Source organism: Drosophila subpulchrella, chromosome 2R, assembly GCF_014743375.2.
Source record: "Drosophila subpulchrella strain 33 F10 #4 breed RU33 chromosome 2R, RU_Dsub_v1.1 Primary Assembly, whole genome shotgun sequence".
Lineage (NCBI taxonomy): Eukaryota > Metazoa > Arthropoda > Insecta > Diptera > Drosophilidae > Drosophila > Drosophila subpulchrella.
In genome coordinates this window covers 1,220,136-1,240,558 of record NC_050611.1, presented here as the reverse complement: position 1 = coordinate 1,240,558, position 20,423 = coordinate 1,220,136, and the positions used below count along the sequence as shown (strand labels likewise).

Sequence of the window (20,423 nt, the reverse complement as noted above, 5' to 3'; positions counted from 1 at the left end):
GTTTTTTATCAGAATTTTATAAAACTGTTCAACTAGTAGTAAGGACCGTAGAAAATTCTACCGTGGGTTCGGTGCTCTGTTTAATCAGCTAGTATATCGATGGGTCATTAAGAAATTCAAGCAATCTGTAAATTTGCACATCTCTATCGTCAACAAAACAAACGTTTTTGTGTGATAAAATGATAGATAGTGGAATGTCTTAAAAGAGGGCCAACCAGCCCTTTGGTTACTATTATACTAATAGATAAAACTACACGCAATGAGTAAGCACATATATTCCGAGATTCTGAGTGAAGAAGATCCCCTATTGTCCGACAACGAGTTCCTCGAGGATGCATTAGCGGAGTTGCAAAACAAACTCGACAAAATCCTAGACAATCAAAATGAGATCCTGACACTGATATGCCAGGTCAATGGCAAGACACCCACCGCTGAATTATACAACATCGAAGTGGACTATTTTCCGGTCACTGATCCCGAAGAGCTGCCCAATCTGGACGCCAATCTTTCCAAGCCGGGCAACAAATATGTGAGCTTCACACAACTTAGGCCTGCTAGTTTGGTATTTACCACTCACTTCTTTTTAGGCTAACATTATGCATGGAATTTTAAGACCACAAGGTCGAAAAGAACCTCTGAAGAACAATTTCTCAAAGGTGTTCGAGTGCGATGTTCTCATGGCCTACAATTACGATGGTGTGAGCTCCAAACAATCCTTTAAACAGTACAAACACATTAACAAAACTATTTTTGGTGAGTAATGCTATACTTTAGAATCCGATATTATTGAGTTTGGAACTTGTTATCTATGTTTTGCTATCCTTGCATTTGATTTTTGTCTGAATGCACTATGTATGTACAATGTACAGATGTATATCGCTTTATAAACCGTTATTAATACCAGCCTGAGTTAAAGAGTCTTAGTAAACTTTAAACCATTCATTGGGATAAATCCGTCACCTGACTTTGTATATTCAGCTAAAACTATATCAGGCATACACTTATTATCTGTATATTTTATATCTCTTTTTATTTTCCTATTGGTTTTATGGCATCGGCATATTCAAATTTTTGTGTTGTTTAATAACTTAAAAATTTAATAACTTTTTTAAGAATCATAAAATGTGTCGAAAACCTAGCAGGCTGATGCAGTAATCGATGATTTTGCTTTACAGGTCGATTTTCTTTCTAGTTGTTTCTCGTCCCGATAAAGTAAGGGAGCCACGAAAACTGATTTATTTTACAGTTTATCTAGTCTTTTACTTTTTCATGGATTTAAGAAATTGGCCCTTAGGCAAATTACCTTAATAAGGCGTGCACAGCATTTCGATAAACATTTTTAATGGAACATAGCACAAGAATATATTTGTATATTACATATATTTTTAGTGGTTCAGCACAAAAAAAACTATTTAAAGCTGTTTTCCTGCTAAAATAGCTGGAATTAAAAAAAAAAAAAACTATTTGTTGGTATAACAATAAATTCCGATCAATGTGCCACTTGTTTTAATCCGTCTGTCGCACCTGATTTTAAATTTGCGGTCATTTATACTAGTCTCCTCTTATGATCTTTAGTTAAGTTACAGATAAAGTCCCGGTTAAGAAAATTTGGTTTGGTTGAGACCTAACTATGTAAAACATAAACGGGATAGGGAATTTTATTTTATTTTTTTAGCTGGTCCTTGAGAGAAACCGAGTATTAAACTTCTAGCCTTACATAGCCTTACATAAGAAATTATTTTTGCCAATACCATGTACCAACATAGGTACGAAAACAGTAACTTTTCAACAGCACTTTGGACATAAATGTTAATATACGCATTGATTTTTAAATCCTATCTTGTTTTCAACAAAATTTAAAAACAAGACAGGCAGACCCATTTTACAAACGTACAAATAACATAGTAAGTTTTGTACCTAATCTCGCATGTTCGGAGAAACTATTGTACTTGCTACTCATATGTGCACCTCTTTACACCATTCCTTAAAAACTGTTACTAGCACACAAAAATGTTGTATTGAAATTACAAACTTAAAGCGGTTACGGTAAACTTAATTAGCTTAATCCGACTATCAGATACCCATTACTCAGCTACCAATTTTAAAAGGAACAAGGGAGAACGCTATAGTCGAGTACCTCGACTATCAGATACCCGTTACTCAGCTTAAGGGACCAAAGGGAAGTAGAGATATGCAAGCAGCAAAGCGAGATTTAAATGCGCCACCTACCGGCAGAAGACAGATTTAAGCGTTATGGGCGTTAGAGTGGGCGTGACAAAATTTTTTGGATCAATCGATAGGTATTGACGAGACCAATACATTTCAGTTAAAATTTTGTATCTAGCATGAAAATTGTGGCCGCCACAGGTTTGGGCGGTTTGTGGGCGTTATAGTGGGCGTGGCATATTTGCGTAGCAAAATTTCGCTGCGTACAAAGCTACGGAATCTAAATCTGAGATCCCGATTCTCTATCTTTGATAGTTTCCGAGATATCCACGTAAATACTTACGATTTTTTGAAGTTTGTGGGCGGTTTGTGGGCGTTAAAGTGGGCGTGGCAAACTTTTTTTGGGTCAATCGATAGGTGTTGATAAGAACAATACATTTCAGTTAAAATCTTTATTCTAGCATCAAAACTGTAGGAGCCACAGTTTTGGGCGGTTTGTGAGCGTTAGAGTGGGCGTGGCACTCTGCTGAAACAAACTTGCGCTGCGCAGGAATCTCAGGAATCTGCTTGCCTAATCCCAGTATTGTAGCTCTTATAGTTTCCGAGATCTCAGCGTTCATACGGACAGACGGACAGGCGGACATGGCTAGATCGAATCGGCTAGTGATCCTGATCAAGAATATATATACTTTATGGGGTCGGAAACGCTTCCTTCTGCCTGTTACATACTTTCCGACGAATCTAGTATACCCTTTTACTCTACGAGTAACGGGTATAAGAACTATGTTTTTCTGTTGACAAATTATACCTGTTAATTGTAGAAAAATGGAATATAAGATTCGACGGAAAGTGCGTAGCAGGATCAGGATCACAAACCGAGTTGATTTTGGCCATGTTCATCCGTCCGTACTGTAGGAGCTAAAATGTTGGGAGTAAGCATGTAGATTCTTGGGCTTCCATCGCATTTTAACGACCATAAACTCCCATAACTCTAAAACCTGTCTAGCGGTCACATTTTTGAAGGTTTTGCAATGGTGTAAATTTAAGTTGATTTTAAATGTTGGTATTCTCATCGCATCGATATTTCAAATGTTATGACTAACTAAGTTAAACGGGCTTTGACATGGTCAAAAGTACCGCTACCGCCCACTAGGTGCCGTGGCTTAGATATTGTCTGTAGTACCGTTACCGTCCGATAGGTGCCGTGGCGCTGGTATGTTTGGTGCGTGCCGCGCTAATAGAAATGCCTTTGAATATTATTTTATTTGAAATTTGATACAAAGTAACGAGTATCTAATAGTCGAAGAACTCGACTATAGATTTTCTTCTTTAAAAATGAAATTCAACGGCTTGTCTTTTGGCTACTGAGACCTTTTTGACTTATTAATTTAGTAACTTTGGTGATTATTATTGTTATTATTGTAATTACTAGAATTCTATCTATCTAATACTATCTAATAGATATTAATCATTAAAAAACACAATTTTATTTTAGGCTAAAAATAACTTCAAAAATGTCGCGCCAAACAGACGTTAGGTGTTATGGGCATTTTCGGGCGGTATACAATTTAGTGTAATACTCGTAGGATTTATTAATTATAAAATTAAATTAAAACTATAAACTAACACTTAATAAAATGTAATTGTATCTCTCTTCATTAGGGATTCTAAAAAGAGATGGATATACCGAAACGGAGTACATTGCCGATATCAGAGCTGCCTTTCATGTGTTAAAGGTCCGCTATCATAAAAGAAACCATGATTTAAGGAGGAAGATTAAACGTTCTCAAAAATGCGAACCTGAATCCGATTGGGAATAGCTGATAATATTGTAACAATTTGGATGTATTTTGTTTGCGAAGCTTAAAAGGAATACAAAGCCAAACCAGTTTTTGGTTCTGTTCTTTCCACTGTAATGAGGTTATTTTGGGCTGCGTACCGCCTCAAAACGCCAGACTTTCAAACCGTAACGTTCTGGTCGAACTCCCTTGAAAAAATATGGATTAAAGTTTTCACCGCTCAATAAGGCTAAATTACATTACTTAGATATAGTATTGTAAATATATTATTGCATCTCTCCCAGCTCTTTTAGTAAGTAGGTAAGCTTAGAGGCTGTAGTTACGAATCTAATTTACAAGTAGTAGTCACATGTAAATATAATGCCGAAGTAAGAATAAATGTTCCGAGTTTAGAAAAAGACACCTGTAAGGCAGTTCTTAAACCGATATTTTACTTTACATATTTAATATTTGTTTAGAAGCGAGATCAAGTATCCGATACAGCAGTATTAATTATATTTTATTTATCATCTGAAAGAATCTTTGCCTTATATTATTATTAAGGATAATATTAAGATTGGAAAAACTGATTTGATAAGAAACATAAATCTAGATTTATTGGTCTATAATGTCAAACAAGTAAACAATTCTGTCTACATTAGAAAAAAAATCAAATAAATATTGTCTTGTTGCTTAGTACACATATGAAGTTATTTTCTTGCGATTTTCATACATGAATCATTTATATTCCGTTATATGTTATGGAAAGGATGGGTTGATGTTTCGAAAACATTTCTGAGAGAAACATTGGGTTTTAAAATACTATATTAAGGAGTAAAAGAAAATCATTATTATATTAATAATATTAACTTAAGGTTTTGTCATCAAGCAGCATGATGCACTAGATTTGTATTTTGCTAATGGACATTTAATCGCCAGACCCACTGAGACAAGTGATTTTAAATGAAAACGACGAGTGTCGGTGGTCTTGGTGGAAAAGCCAACTTAGCAGGGTTCAGTAAACTTGTTTCCAATTTGAAAATGGTTATGCCAGCCGGATAAAAACATTTTCCGATGGTTTAAGGCATTGCAACAACAAGTACTAGCACTCAGTTGCACAGTCGGTGTAGCGGGCCATAAATGAGAACTCAATTAGAACGTTTACATTTCTGTAAGAAACGAGTTGCTGCCGCCGCCGCTGCCACTGCTGCTGCCACTGCTGCTGCTGCTGTAGTTGCTGTGGTACATTATTTTTTGGCCTAAATAGTAGGCCTTGAGGAATCGGAATCGCTTGAGTTGTTTTTGTTTCACCGAGCGCCACGGCAGCGACGCCGGCAGCGACGCGGGCAGCCAGCGTCGGCGGAGCTAGAGTCGATTCCGAGAGATACCGATTCCGAATCCGAATCCGCTCAGAGTGGATTCGTCTTTTGGCCCATTCGGATGTGGCCTCCGAGCGCGCGTTGTCCACTGACAGTTTTATTATTATTATTGTTGTTATTATTATTATTATTATTTGGGGCCCAAAGCTAACTCTTGCCCTTTTGAGCTGCGCGTAATTTCGATTTCGGTTTGGTTTCGAATCCATATCCATTCGGCATCTCGCGTTCGCGCTCGCGTTGTTTCGAGTGCATCCACATCCACATCCACATCCAGAGCGATTGTTGTTGTGTTCCAGTTGCCGTTTTTGTGGGAGGTTAGTTGGTTGAATAATCCGCGACTCCGCCGCAGTGTACGCAAATTGCAAATTGCAAAAGTAATGCCCCCGCTCCATGGAATCCATTGAGAAACATAGATCCAAGAACTGCAATAGTGCCCTAGTGTGTGTCTGGGAGAGCGAGAGAGCGCCCCGTGTGCCCGTGTGTGTGCCTTTGTGTGTGTGTTAGAATGCACCTTGTGGTATTTTGAAATCTAAAATTGCCAAACACCCAGCGCGTTTCTTTTTTTCGAGAGCATTGCAAAAGACTCCAGCTGTGCTAATGCTAAGTAAAAACGAAAAAACGAAAAAACAACAACAGCAACAAAAAACTGAAAAGCTGAAAAACTGAACAACAAAACCGAAGAACCAAAGAACTGAAAAGCTGAAAAGCTAGAGACCGAGAAAAAGAAACTGAAAATCAGAAGCCAAGGCTGCCGCTCTTTTATTTAGCGGGTATGTAATTACGAAACTCCTGCGAGCGCCTGGCTATTTCGGATATCTGTCGGATTGCGACAGATTTTCGTGGATTTTCCGCCATGGATTAATGGGCGCCAAGGGTACAGCCAGCTTTCCCACACGCACACACTAACGCTTTTATTGGCCAACATACAGTCAAACTTCCCTAGGCGGCCCCACCATCTGTCACTTTAATAACTCAAGATGAGTGGACTTTTAAGCATTTGATAATAGTTTTGTAATAGAGGGTGTATCATTAGGGAAATACAATTTTTCGCTTATTTAATCTTTAAAATCATAAATATAACAATATTTTATACATTGTTTTAATATAAATATTATAATTTCCTCAAATTTTATAAATACTTTTTTTTTTTAGTTCCCTATGTTATTGGGGTAGGTCAGATCACTCCACTTATTTGATTGTCTTTTTAGAATGTGTCTAATTTAATATTTCTCAACACAATCATACCTCCTGTTGCCCTATAGACACAAACGCATATGGAGTTACCGCGAATCCAATATCGGGGAGTTGCACTGTATTTACCTACGTCACGCCCACCTGATTTCAGTGCAATCGCGTTGGCCCAGTTTACGGGCATGCTCCAAGACAAAATACACTCCTACAAGGTCGATTGCCTATGTGTGCTGCTGTTTCTGTTGCTGTTTCTGCCTTTGCGGCTGTGGCTGGCGTTTTTCTATACCAGTTTCTAAACCTGCCGCAGCTAGTTTCAATTTCTACTGGGATTATCTGCTCCGGCTTCGGTGGCTGCGACGCCTCCGTCGCTGCTGCAGGTGGCGATGGCGATGGCGATGGCTGCAGCTCTCTGGGAGCTCATTACTTGGCCCGTCCCCATACCCGTCTGCAGCCCTCTTCCCTCGCTCCTCCGCCCCATCCACCTCGTCTGTGTGATTGTGACACAGAAACCAACTAAGAAGTATGTGGAAATCTCTTGGCTGCATCGAAATCAAATCAGAAACTCGAGTTGGTCTCGCCAGTCGGCTCCGCGTTGAGTTTCCATTTCAGAACATATGCGCGTTTTCGCAACAGTTTCCAACCAGAAGATTGCTACCTGCCCATTCAAGAAGGGGTTCGGGCATTTTGAAACGGCAGTCACAAGTCACACCTGTTTCTATATCCGATATGGTTTTAAAATAGCTGAAACGGAAACCATGAAATGACGCTTTTCCCACAAAGATATTTGGTCCAAAGCTTAGTTTTTAAAACTTATTTAAAGTATACTTAATTCTGGATAATTAATATCTTTATTTAATATCTCTATTTAGTTGATCTAAGAACTAAATAGGTCGGCTAAAGTCGTTCTGTAAAGTTTTCTAAAATGGTTTAACTTAGAATTGGTTTGAAGAAACTAATGACCGCCACAAAAAGTTTCACTTCTTTATAACATTGTGTTAAGAATTGGGTTTGTGGGTTTCAACGCTTTTAGAAAGGATTTGCTATGTTTTGTAAATTGGTTTTCTTTATTTGTATGTTGGTGAACTAAATCATTTTTACCACAACATAGAAGGTAAATTAGGTGTTTAATGGAAGGAATGATCCATTTGGAAATGTATTTTATATAGCTTTTTATTACCCTTACAACTATTACATTTGCATTTTTTTGTTGCCAAGCCAGAACTATAGATCAACTAATGAGTCAAAGACTTCCATTGTAAGAGGTTACATTAAGTATTTAAGTATTTATCGCTTACATATTAAGAAAATTCATTTAAAAAGGCCTTACTGTGGGTGTTTGACTTCGGTTCCTCCCCCCTTATCGATCCCAAATTTGTCTCTTGCAATGGGATGCTAGAATGATGCTCTGCATCCCTGGCTCATTCCCCAAATGCAGCACACGCACACAGTGACGGGCGGACAACCCTCTTCCCACCGCCTATCGCCTGCCATCCACCACCCACCACCCAACACCCTTGCTACCCACCCACCCACACAGCCACACTGCAGTGTGCTCAATTCGGATGTGTGTGCCTGTGCGGCTGTGTGTGCGAGTGCATCTCCCCCACAGCAACGGCAAACTGCACTGCAAACTGCAGACTGCACGAACTGTGGTGCAATAAACGACGAGCGAACGGAACGGAACGCATATTGCGTTGGCGGCGATAGCTTTAGCTGGGATGTTGTTGGTGCTGCTGCTGGTGCTCCCTCACCGCCTCCATCCCCACTCCCCACTCCCCCGGCCTCCCCCGCACCCCCCTCGATGATGACAGCCGAGGTCGTAGGCAAAGACGACGGCATACGCTCGAGTAACTGGCCCACCACTACAAGCAGCCAAACCTGTTGACCTAATTTCAAATTCTGCTGCGTCTTGTTGTTGCTGCTGCGGCTGATCTGTGTCTCTGTGCCATCGGTTGAGTTGTGTGTGCTCTCGTGTGCTTGTGTGCGAGAGTGAGTGGCGGCTCTCTGGGCACCGCATCGGTGTAGTGGTGCTTTGTGCCGGAGAGCCAGCGATTGGCAAATCTTCGCCAGTGGTGTTTGGCGCCAAGGGGGATCCACATCCACATCCACATCCACTTCATGGGAGAATAACCCACCAAAAAAGGCCTTCAAATTCAAGCATTCCCCCCAAACGAAGATCTTCAAACAGTAGTTGACTGGGCAAATATGTATATGTTTTTTGTTTATAACTAAAGCTTAAATGTACCACGCTTTCCAAAGATTTGAGTTTAAAAAGATTATAGTTCTCCGAAAAATGATTAGGGATGATCACGATTCGGTGATTCTATTTTTCTAGCTAACAGATGAATTTTATGTTTGAATTGGTGTCCCGCTTAACCTTTCAAAACATTTTTAAAACGGTTTTAAAGAACATTAAAATTTTTCAGTCTGGGTAAATAGATGTATATGATTTTTGTTTATAACTAAAGCTTAAATGTTTGACACTTTCCAAAGATTTGAGTTTCTGAAGATTGGTTTAGTTCTCCAAAAAATGATTAGGGTGATCACGATTCGGTGATTCGATTTTTCTAGCTAACAGATGAATTTCATGTTTGAATTGGTGTCTCGCTTAACCTTTCAAGACATTTTTAAAACGATTTTAAAGAAGAACATTCCAGTTTTTCAGAAGAAGTAGTATTTTGGGTTGGTACTCCATATATGTTGAATCTTTATTATTGTGTGTGGTCAATCGAAGTGCATAAATTGATTTTAGAATACTTAAGTACATAGAATTTTGAATTGATAAATGGTTTAAATCGTAATTTTGAAACTATAATCAATTCCTAACATTTTCTAATTTGCTTTTGATGTAGTCAAACGTTTTTATAAGGCTCAATTTTGTTCTTCTAAAAAATGTTTATATTTTTAATCACAAAAAAGCCTAATATTTGATTGTATGATTGTATGAAAAAACCATATAGTGCCCTCCATTTAAGGGAATTGTTATTTTGATGAAATTTAAAGGAATGTTTGCTTAACAAATTTTCTCAGTGCAGAAATAAATGTAGCTAATAACTATTGGATCCCCCACCCCTTTGAACTCTGACTCACCTGAAGTAGTGCCCCCCCACGGACGCCAGCCCTGGCATTTCCGTCCCAAACAAAACGGAGACAGACACAGAATACGAACACAGATACGGATACAGATGCAGTTGGTGGGACTTCCACATCTAATTCCATTCCCACCAGCAATTGCAGTTTGGATTCAGTTCGGTTCAGTTTATTTCGGTATTTCGGTTCTTCGGATTTTCGGAATTTCGGAACCGGGAATTTATTGGCAGATCTTCGAATGCAATTAATAAAAAGACGCATGCTAGTGTGAGTTGCGAGGGGGTGTATCCCACCTTATTTATATTTTGTATTTGTTTTTGCGTCCCAGTAACCACAAGAAATTACGGTCGCTGCCACAAGCTGCTGCCTCTGCCGGCGTCGCTGCCTGCTCCACTTGTCGCAGTGACGAAACGTTCGTGCCAGTGTGTTTGTGTGTTTGCCAGTGTTTGTGTGCAGAGAAAATCAAGTGAATCAAAATGAGCGTATAATTAGGTCAACACACAACAAAAATTATACGCTAGCCACTTACCAAAGAGAGCAGAGCGGCAGACTCTCTCTGGGAATCGGAAGTGGGGCAGAGCATGGTTGCTGGTCCCATCAATTAGAAATTAATTCACGCGCCTAATGCCACAAAATTGCAATTGCAGTGAGAGCAAAAAGCATGCACCTGCAGCAACAACAAACAGGGAGAGCGGTGTGAGAAAAGCATAAACAAAAACGGGACATGCGCTGCACTTGCCGAACGAGAGAGAGTGGGGCGGGAGAAAGAGCGTGGGAGAGAGCGGTTGTATACAGAGAGATGCAACATTCGCTCAGCTGCTTTTAGGGAGCCACATGGAGAGAAAAATTGTTTAGTTATGATAATCAATTTTAAATATAGATAATATCAAAATGCATATAAGAGTAAACTTCGGAAATGAAATTCCAACACCCTTGCCATTTAGTAATATTGCATGTAATGCCAAGGTGTCTGATAATTATAAATATATCTTAAGCCGGCGCATTTAAAGCTGGCCTGTTTCTTTCAGTGTGGAGGAGAGCGCTGTACACAGAGAGCTCCAAAGTTCGCTCAGCTGCTTTGCGGCTCCCACTGAACTATTTTTTCCCCACTTTTTTTCGCCCGTTTCTTGATTTTCTGGCGTTGTTGTTGCTGCTGCTGCCCGTTGCTTGTTGGCCGTGGCAAGTGTTTCGCAATGAGTGCAGGCCAGGCCAAAACCGAAATGAAATCATCGCCGTGCGCTCTCTGGCATTGATAGAGGGGGAAATTCCTGTTCCACTTTCTATTATGGGAGTCGGGTCGTTGTTGTTGCTGCTGCTGCAGCAGCTAAAGCAGCGGCAAAAGTAGCAAAACAGCACGTAGCATAAAAGTGTGTCACCATGGAAAGTGGTTTTCTCTCTCCCGCTTCTCTCTTTTTCGCTCTGTTCTTGTTCTCATTTCGACGCACATGTTACCCGCCTGTTGTTGTTGTTTTTGTTATTTTCTTTTTCTTTTTGGGAATGCTTCATTGATTTGGCAAAGGAGGGAACAAAAACAAAGGCAACTCCATCGACCGACTGACTCATTTTGTTGCGTGACGAAAGGCGCTCCCCCCGCCCATCCCACGCTGGAAAACCGGTAAAGGGAAAAAAACGCTGCTAAGGTCAAATCTGTTATATGGTCTATTTTGCATGAAGATCCAGCCTTCGAAAGTCAGTCGCCTTCAAAAAGATGCGCTCGTCTTCGTTTTAAACTCCACTTCCACTTCGACTCCAAAGCCAATTCCAATTCCAATTCCGACTCCCATTCCGTTTCGGATTCACAACTTCCAGCAACAACAACCGCAGCTCGAAATCCCCACTGGTCAATGCAATGCTAATAAACTAGCTTTTGATTTAAATTTGAATGGGAATCGTGCGCCGCGGCCTAAGGCTATGCAAAAGATTCATTTGGCCTACAAGCCAACGCACAGTGGCTTAAAGATAGCGATAGGGAATTTTAAGCTTACCCAAGTTAATTAGATCAATGCATTGATAAGGTATTTAATATTGAAATAAATGTTTAACTATTTATTGAAATTACCCACAACTAAGAAAAAATGCTTATACCCAATGGAATTATTTTTTTATTTGTTGTAAATTTATATTGGTATAGTTTTATTATTTCATATTTAATTAAAATTGTATTCATTTCGAATTTATAAAAGTTTTCAACTTTTGAAATACAAAATAATAATAAGTTTACAAGTTCTCATTATAAAAGGATCTTATAAAAAGGTATAGCATACTTTTTGAAAACTTTTTTAAAGTTTGTCTACCCACAGTGGGTGGTTAAGCTGGGAGGATCCAGCTATACTCACAAATTAAGGATCTGCCGCTTGAAATTTGTCAAAAGATCAGGCAAATCGAAACCCTCAATATAATATAATTTCAAAAAATATTAATCATACGCAACGTTTATATTACTTATCCGTCATGTGTATTGAGTTATTGTAAATTGATTTCTTCATTCTATATTAATTTTAATTTTATTTTTAGTTAGGTATATTTATCTTGTTTTAAAATCTTAAATTTTTTTTTACATCATATCAAAATATATTGAAATATATTTTTAGTTTTCTTAGTATTTCGTTCGCTAGAGAGATTTATAATTCCTATTCTATGGTAAACACTTTGGAACTATAATTTCTTTTGATAATTATTGTTTAACACTATTTCTCGGCCCCATATGTCTTTGGCGACCCTCCCCCGAAATAAGCCGGCCACGTGGGCCCACCTTCACGCCCGACCGGTGGACACTGTGCGACATCATTAAGGGCTCTCAGGGCGCTCCAATTATGTCGCTCACTTGTGTGTGTGCTCCCATTTCGCATTTCTCCTACCATTTCTCATTTCCAGAGCGGCTCAAAGCCCAAGCGACGCTTTATATTTTCTTTGCTTTCGGCTTTCGGGGCTTCGAATTGGGAACAGCACGGCGGGCAAGTGAAAATGCGGGACACCCCAAAGACCCGAGACTGGAGACCCGAAAGCCCAGGTTGGGTCGTATGTTAGCCATCGCTTGGCCAGAGATTACGATGATGATGATGGCGATGGCGATGGCGAGGTGGTGGCGATAATGATAATAATGATAAAGCCTGACCCAGTTGCACTTTAAAACTTGACCCAATGACTCCATTGGGTTGGCAACTATGGCATTTATAATGCCAAAGCCAACAGCGCCTCATAATTACTGAAAATGCAAACCGACTTTTTGTGCGTTTTTCAGCGTTTTAGTTTTCTGGTTTTTGTGCTCAGCCCGCTAATGCTTACAAGTTTACAACATTTAAGTGGCCTGGCCCGAAAAAGAAGTTTCGTTCCGAAAAACCCGTTCGCCAGCGCGGCGTGGAGCATCGAAAAAGTGAATTTGTGATTATGTAGATGCCTTCAAATAGGCCTACGACACACATTTCATTTTTCAGAGTGCTGACCTGGCCAGAAATGCACAACCACTCGCACATATCTCTTTGGCCGCATGTGGGCATAGGGAAGCTGGTCGGGGCTGAGGTCGAACCCCATGGCTCTTGGCTTTTGTGATCTGGCTAATGCTAATGCACAAGCTTTCAAGGTTGAATTAAATTAGCTGCGAGAAGAGCTTGGCCAGCTCTGTCGAATGATTATGGATGATGATTTATACGCTGCCCGATATACACTCACTGGCACACTCGCACACTCGCACACCCCACACATCCGCACATCCGCACCTGTGCATATGTGGACGTACCTATAACTATCTATGGGTAGCCACATTTGACCTATTGCCAAAACCCGGGCCAGCGACGGGTGACATGCGTCACTAAGCCGACGTTGCACAATGGGACGAAACTCGAAACTTTAATTATAAACGTTTTTTTTGGGGGGAAGTAACCTCGAGCTTTAATGAAGCCTTATTTCTAATTCTATTTTTGGCTATGTTTAAAATTAAGACCGACTTTTTATCAATGTATATTGTTAAAATTACCTTATCAAACTGACCTACTCTAAATTAAAATTTCTAAATTTTCAACAATTAAATTTATTCAGGTCTGAAGAATTAATTTCTTTTTAAAGTTTTGCCTAAACAACGGCAAATGTTTGTGCCAAATGCCATTTGGTGCCATTGTGTTTGCCGCAAACTTTTGAATGATTTGCTTGGTTCTTGTTGGTGTGGTCCCCATCTCTGGTTCGGGCAGTGTTTCTGTGTGTGTTTGGGTGTCCAAATGATTGCCCACCTGCAAGACCAGTAATTGGCCCCAATAACTTTGGTATTTTCATAGCACGAAGTCAACGTCAACGCCGGCAACAACTACAGCAACAAGGCCGCCCAAAAATGGTCGGTGTCGGTGTGGCTGTTGGCGGTTTGGTTCTTGGCGAATTCTCCGCAGGTTCCCCTACCTACCCCTTACCCCCTACCCCCCTGGCCACCATCCCACGAAGCTGCGACGCTGACACCAATTTGGCTTATTAGAGTCGAAGTCTGAGTTTGGGCTTGGGTCTTTGGGTTGGAAGCACTTGAAATGCCAAAAACTTACTGCAAAATACAACCGCAAAAATAGCAACCACAGCTTGTCATCGATTTTCGGGCGTGGTCTGGACTAATCTCATTTGCACTGTGCCAAAAAACGGTTGCTTACATCTAGAAACGGCACCGTCGCTTATAAAAAAATGAAATATTAAAAATAAATATCTATTGATTTTAAAATTTTGAATTACAAATTTGTGTAAAGTACAAAGACACAATTTTAACACAAAACGTATTAAATTGCATGATTAAATTGGAAAATACTTAATCAATATTAATCAATCAATCAATATCTACCGTTAACATTTTACTTCTTCAAAAAAATTTCATTAAATTTAAGGGTTTAATTAACTATTATTGTTAGATTAAGTATTTCCACATTTAAAATAAATAAAATCTGCAGTGAAAAAAAAAACAGCGAAACATTTTGAATCTTAATGATGTTCCTTAATAATAAAAACAAACTTATTTCTTTGAGTGGATGTTGAAAGAACTAAAAGCATTAATTTTTTGCATTTCCAGATGGCCGAAACGATCAGTACGGCGGCCAGCGGCATGGAGTTGGCCCTAAAGGACCCCAGTCCGACGGTGGGTGGCGGCATCATTGTGGACATGACGCCCACCACGGCGGCCCTGCTGCATCACAACGCGATGGCGCTGCGCAGCCTCAAGGAAGCCGCCTCATCCGCCTCCGAGTCGGAACTGCAGGAGCCGCGATCGCCGACGCCCACGCCCACGAATCTCAGCACAGGCCCCCACTCGCCGCCCATGACCTTCCGCTGCGAGCGCTGCGACAGCTTCGAGACCAGTTCGCGGGCATCCCTGCTGCTCCATGTGGTCCAGTGTCTGGCGGGTCAGGCGGCGGCGGCAGCAGCGGCGGCCGCATCGGCGCGCCTCAAGAGCGAGGACCTGCAGGAGCCGGAGAACATGAGCCTGGGCCACATGGAGGGCGGCAAGGGCGACAACCAGGCGGGCAACGGCTCCAGCTCCTCGGCCAGCTCCTCGCCCGCGGGCAATAGCGGGGGAGGAGGCGGTGGCAACAGCAGTTCCCGCAAGGTCTTCGAGTGCGACGTGTGCAACATGAAGTTCTCCAACGGCGCCAACATGCGCCGCCACAAGATGCGGCACACGGGAGTCAAGCCGTACGAGTGCCGGGTGTGCCAGAAGAGGTTCTTCCGCAAGGACCACCTGGCGGAGCACTTCACCACGCACACCAAGACGCTGCCCTATCACTGTCCGATCTGCAATCGCGGCTTCCAGCGCCAGATAGCGATGCGTGCTCACTTCCAGAACGAGCATGTGGGTCAGCATGACCTGGTGAAGACGTGCCCGCTGTGCAGCTATCGGGCGGGCTCCATGAAATCGCTGAGGATTCACTTCTTCAACCGGCACGGCATTGATCTGGATAACCCGGGACCGGGCGGCACCTCCTCGCTGCTCCTGGCCCTGGAATCCCAGGCGTCGGCGGCGGCAGCAGCAGCGGCAGCTAGTTACGTGCCACCTGGACTCAGTCCCGTGCCCGTGCAATCTCAATCCCAGCAGCAGCAGCAGCAGCCACAGGTGGCTCCTCCGGCCAGCGATAGCGGGGAGTCCATGCGGTCCCTGGAGAATGCCACGCCCCCGATGCACTTCCTCACGCCCCACGTGGAGATCTCGACGCTGGGCGAGAGCGGCAATACGGAGTTGTTTAATGTAAGTCGATCGCTGTATGGCAACCAATCCCTTTCACTAGCCCCCTCGCTTACAAACAATAAACTAGCTGATTTGCGTTTGGCGTGAATCTGCATTACAGGGCAACAACAACAACAACAATAACAACAACAACTGCGCTACCAACAACAATAACAATATTAGCGGGAGCAACAACAACTGCAACTCCATTAGCAATGGAAATGCCGAGACCAATGGCGATAAGGTGAAAGATCGAGCCCTCATCATGCAATCGCCGGTGGAGTTGCCCATGGATTGCAACACAAAGGCCACGCCCATCACATCCAGCACCACTGGCAGCAGTCTGAGTGGTGGGCTCAAGAGCCACCACCAGCATCCGCACCACCACCACCACCATCACCACCACGAGAACCACATAACGCCGTCAATCAGTCTGATACCCATCAAACAGGTGAGCTTGACGAGTCTTAGGATGGGGCGATAGACAAAGATCATCACTTGGCATTTGACTGTGGATATCTATAAGGATTATCAGAAGTGCCATGTGTAAATCTTTATGAGAATTTATATTGGCAGCTTTGTGAGAATAAAGATAATTATCGAAGGTATAGGTAACTAATAAGTTACTTCGGAACAGTGAACACACAAAACTCCAACTAAGATCTTTCAACAAATAAGAGTTAAGAATACTTAGTAATTTTGCTCATTCAAAATCACTTTAATATCTAATTTTAATGTATAATAAAATAGTTGATTGCTAAAATATGTACAAGGTATGGATGCTCGAGTCGCAAAAGATCGACTCCGCAATTCCTCTGCATGCGAAGGCGGAACAATATTTTGAAAACCTGTTGTGCATCACAAAAGACTGCATACCTAATTTGGCTGAGCTAGCTTTTAAAGCTTTCCGAGATCCAGGGCTTATACAGATATTGGTGTGTGATTTAGCGTTTGATCTTGACCTGTAAAATTAATTTCCAACAACAATTTTATGATTTGAAATGCCATGAATTATGTATTATATTTGGTATTGATGGTAGGTATAAATGGTATTTATAAGCTCTTTATTTTTAACCAGCCAAGAATTTTCATATTACAAATAAGATAAATGGGGGGAAAATTACGACTAAGTTTTCATTTTTGACTTAAATATCTTAAAGGTTTTTTGAGAAAAGAGTAAATAATAACTAATTGTTTACTGAGTGTTATGTTATTTCTCAATAATTTATAATAATTAAACTAAGATAGTAACGTTTCTCAGCATATAAAACATTATTAACTTAACATAACTTTAATTTGTAACGATCAAAAGGAGCCCATGGCGGAGGATATGGACAAGAAGGACCTGATGAACGGCAGTGATCCCAGCAGCGACACAGAACAGGCTTCCAACAATAATAACAACAACAGCAGTAGCAACAACAACAACAGAATCACCTCACTGATCAAGGTAATTAGTTACAAAACCTCCTAGATTCCAGCAATAATTAAACGGAGTTTCCCCAGGTCTCGCCACTGAAATCGCTCCTTCGCGAGGATCTCAAGCGTCGAATCTGCGCAAAGGCCAACAACCGGATCACCCGGAACGCCACACCACTGGAGAGTAATAACAACAACTCGGTGCTGTCCAACAGCCTGAGCAACGGATCGGGTCGGGGATCGCCCGGTATCAATGGCGGCAGCGGGGGCGGAGGAGCCGGGGGTGGCCCACCCGCTCCGGCGACGCCCAATGCCGCCAATGGCGCCAGCTCGACGCCCATCTGCAACGGGACGATCACGTCGACCGGCCAGGATGGAGACCTGCTGCTCAACCGCAAGCTGATCCTCACCTGCCACTTCTGCGGCATCGAGTTCCCCGACGAGACGCTCTACTTCCTGCACAAGGGCTGCCACTGCGAGAGCAATCCGTGGCGGTGCAACATCTGCGGCGAGCAGCTGAACAACGTGTACGAGTTCAACTCGCACCTGCTCAGCAAGAGCCACCAATAGCAGCCACAGTTGGCCGGCAAGTAGGAACCAGGAGCTTGCCGGCTCGGGATCTGGACGGTCCGCGGAATCAATGCAGATTCAGAATATTTACTTAGCTCAATTTTGAGAGATTTTCCACAACCAGGCACACAGTTAAGCTCAGAGCAAATTATACACTTACCATCTAGTTCTACGTTTACACTTACGTCTACGTTACATATATAGTTAGTTAGAGATAACTCATCATATTTTTATGATCTGCATGCAGAGAGTATGAAAATCAAATGAGAGCTACGTAGTTACCTAATCCCTTAAAGAGTCGATATCGATGTCGATGTCGACGTCGACGTCGAACAGTCGAGATTGCAGAGTCGAAATCGGAATGCGATGGATATACGAACATATATACCTTCCCGGAAACCAACCCTGTTATGTAGTCTTATTATGCATTAGGTTTTGTAGTTTAGTCCTTAAGTACTTGGCAATAATTTCCAGCCGGTTCAACTGGCCAGCAAACACTCGCGTCAACGCGAGTCCGCTTAAGTCGGTTTTAGTGCATTATATAGCTAAGGCTCGCCTCAAAGGTGGCAGTTTATGGTTTTAAACATCCACACTTCACACTTCACACATACATGATAGATACATCCGATATATATGCCTATACAGTTGCAGCGAAGGGCTTTAAATTTGTTATGTTTTCAGAGTTTAATACGACAGCAGCAAGTTTAATTACGCGGATATATATATATTTACATATAGACCACAGGATATATACGTACATAGCCAGGTTACATATATACGCCACCTTCACACAGGTCCAGATGCAGACATACACACAGATACAGATACAGATGCAGATACAGATATAGATTCGTATTCAGATCCAGATTCAGATTCAGATACAGATTCTTTTAGCTTAGCAGAGGGTTAACGAATTATGAATTCACTTATTATACTCGTACCTTTTACATAGCTCCTAGTTTGAATAACTAATGTAACACAATAACAACAACGATCGAGGGTTTCTTCGATTGGGGAATAACATTTCGAATATTCGCACAGTGCTGCTCGTAAGTTTGCATACAACTGGAGCGTAGGAACATTTTTTAAACAAGCAAGACAAAAACATGCAAAAATTACAATTGTGATACGAAATTGTTGTAAATAATTGGTAAATCGAAATATGAGTAACATGAACTTTATCGTTTAGACAAAACTATGCCTTAGATGCCTATAATAGCATTACATACATATACTGATATACTGATATCTACATCTACGATACGAGCGATCACTGTACAAACAACCAACTGGACATGGAACTGTTGATTAGTATAGTTAACTTTAGTGTAAATCAAAATTTGAAAACAGATCCCAGGACCCTCCTCTCCTCTCCTTTTCCCGATTCCCGACTCCCAGCTCCCGAACCACCCCCTTTGCTGACGTCACGGGTTGTATGCAGCCAGCAAGGCGCCACTGTGCGCTAAATTTTACTTCAAATTAACATCCGTCCATGATGTTCACAAATTCTAGCGAAAATAACACACTTATCCATAATGCTTATGTATGTAAAAAGGAGGATTCGAAGCCAACCACGTTGTTTAGTTCCCATCTTCTACTGTTATTTGATCTGTACTTTTAGCTAGCTTTAATTCTTAGTCGAAGGTTTTTGTTAATCATTTTTGTTGTTCATCCGTTAGCACATTAGAAGGTCCCTGCAGCACTTGCACATTATGTACATTACGTTCTTCCCAACTTCTAATACATAGCAATATATGGTAATCAATCACCCCCTTACTTTGCTCTTCTCTAGCCAATTCACACGTGTAAAAATGGTTTGTTGTGTTCAGTTAATATTTACTATTTACTACTCGGTAACTTACCACATAGGGCATAATTTTGTTTTTGTTTTTAACTTTGTTGATAAAATACCATCAAGTTGTTACACAAATCAATCCATTTTGAAATCAAAAGGCGTATAACGTTGAATGTAACAATTGAGCAATTTTTAGCGATCTTTCATGTTAAATTTTAATAGAATTAAATCGATAACAGAACAGAAAACAATTAAAACACCAAATGGATTAAGAACAGAAACAAAACATTTACTTAATTAGTGATTATAATTATAGCTACAAACAGAAAAGGCATGTTAATTTTTTAGAAATAAAAATGGTTTAAAACAAACAATAAAAATGTTTTATTTAAAGCAGTGTACATAAAGCAGTTCTTCTATGGTATGTTAACAGTGCCGTAAACTGCAGAGGTGAATAGGATGGTGTACCAGCTAGGTTGGGTGGGTGCACTCGCTTACTGACACTGCATATTTGAAAAATAAAAATATATTTTGCAATTAAAATATTAAAACAATTTTAAAATTTCGCTTTACGATGTTTACAAAACTTATTTTTAAAATTTTCGAAATTGGTTACATTTTGTTTCAATAAAATTGTATTCCTAGTTTTATGTGTTAATACTTCCTTTGGTATTGTCATTAAAAGAAAGAAATGCCTCAACTTCTAGGTACCTGTTAAACAATTTAAAAATAAATTTAGAATAATCCACAGAGTTTAAAGTGTTGGAACGCAATGTGTAAAAATATAGATTCTGAAACTTTTTTAAGTTTTGAGATATTTGCAAAAAATGTTGCATTCGTTCAAAACAAAC

General features: G+C 40.9%; 2 protein-coding genes across 5 annotated transcripts; both read left to right on the top strand.

Annotated features, from left to right (window-relative positions):
* The first annotated feature begins 143 nt into the window (after positions 1–143).
* On the top strand, positions 144–4,645 carry LOC119550290. Its single transcript, XM_037858881.1, has 3 exons — positions 144–529; positions 588–753; positions 3,829–4,645. Exons 1-3 carry the CDS (start codon positions 260–262, stop codon positions 3,984–3,986), a joined length of 594 nt encoding a protein of 197 aa, XP_037714809.1. The 5' UTR covers positions 144–259; the 3' UTR covers positions 3,987–4,645.
* A 712-nt stretch (positions 4,646–5,357) lies between these two features.
* LOC119550743 (homeobox protein 2) lies at positions 5,358–19,946 on the top strand. 4 transcript variants are annotated; one of them, XM_037859659.1, is made up of 5 exons: positions 5,358–5,637; positions 14,640–15,809; positions 15,877–16,239; positions 17,101–17,238; positions 17,295–19,946. In XM_037859659.1, the coding sequence occupies exons 2-5, from the start codon at positions 14,640–14,642 to the stop codon at positions 17,775–17,777; spliced, it is 2,154 nt and encodes a 717-aa protein (XP_037715587.1). In that variant the 5' UTR covers positions 5,358–5,637; the 3' UTR covers positions 17,778–19,946. The 4 variants fall into 4 exon arrangements, with proteins under 4 accessions (XP_037715587.1, XP_037715591.1, XP_037715589.1 ...); XM_037859663.1 differs by having other exon boundaries at positions 5,359–5,637; positions 15,910–16,239; XM_037859661.1 differs by lacking the exon at positions 5,358–5,637 and adding an exon at positions 5,721–6,093.
* Positions 19,947–20,423: the final 477 nt, after the last annotated feature.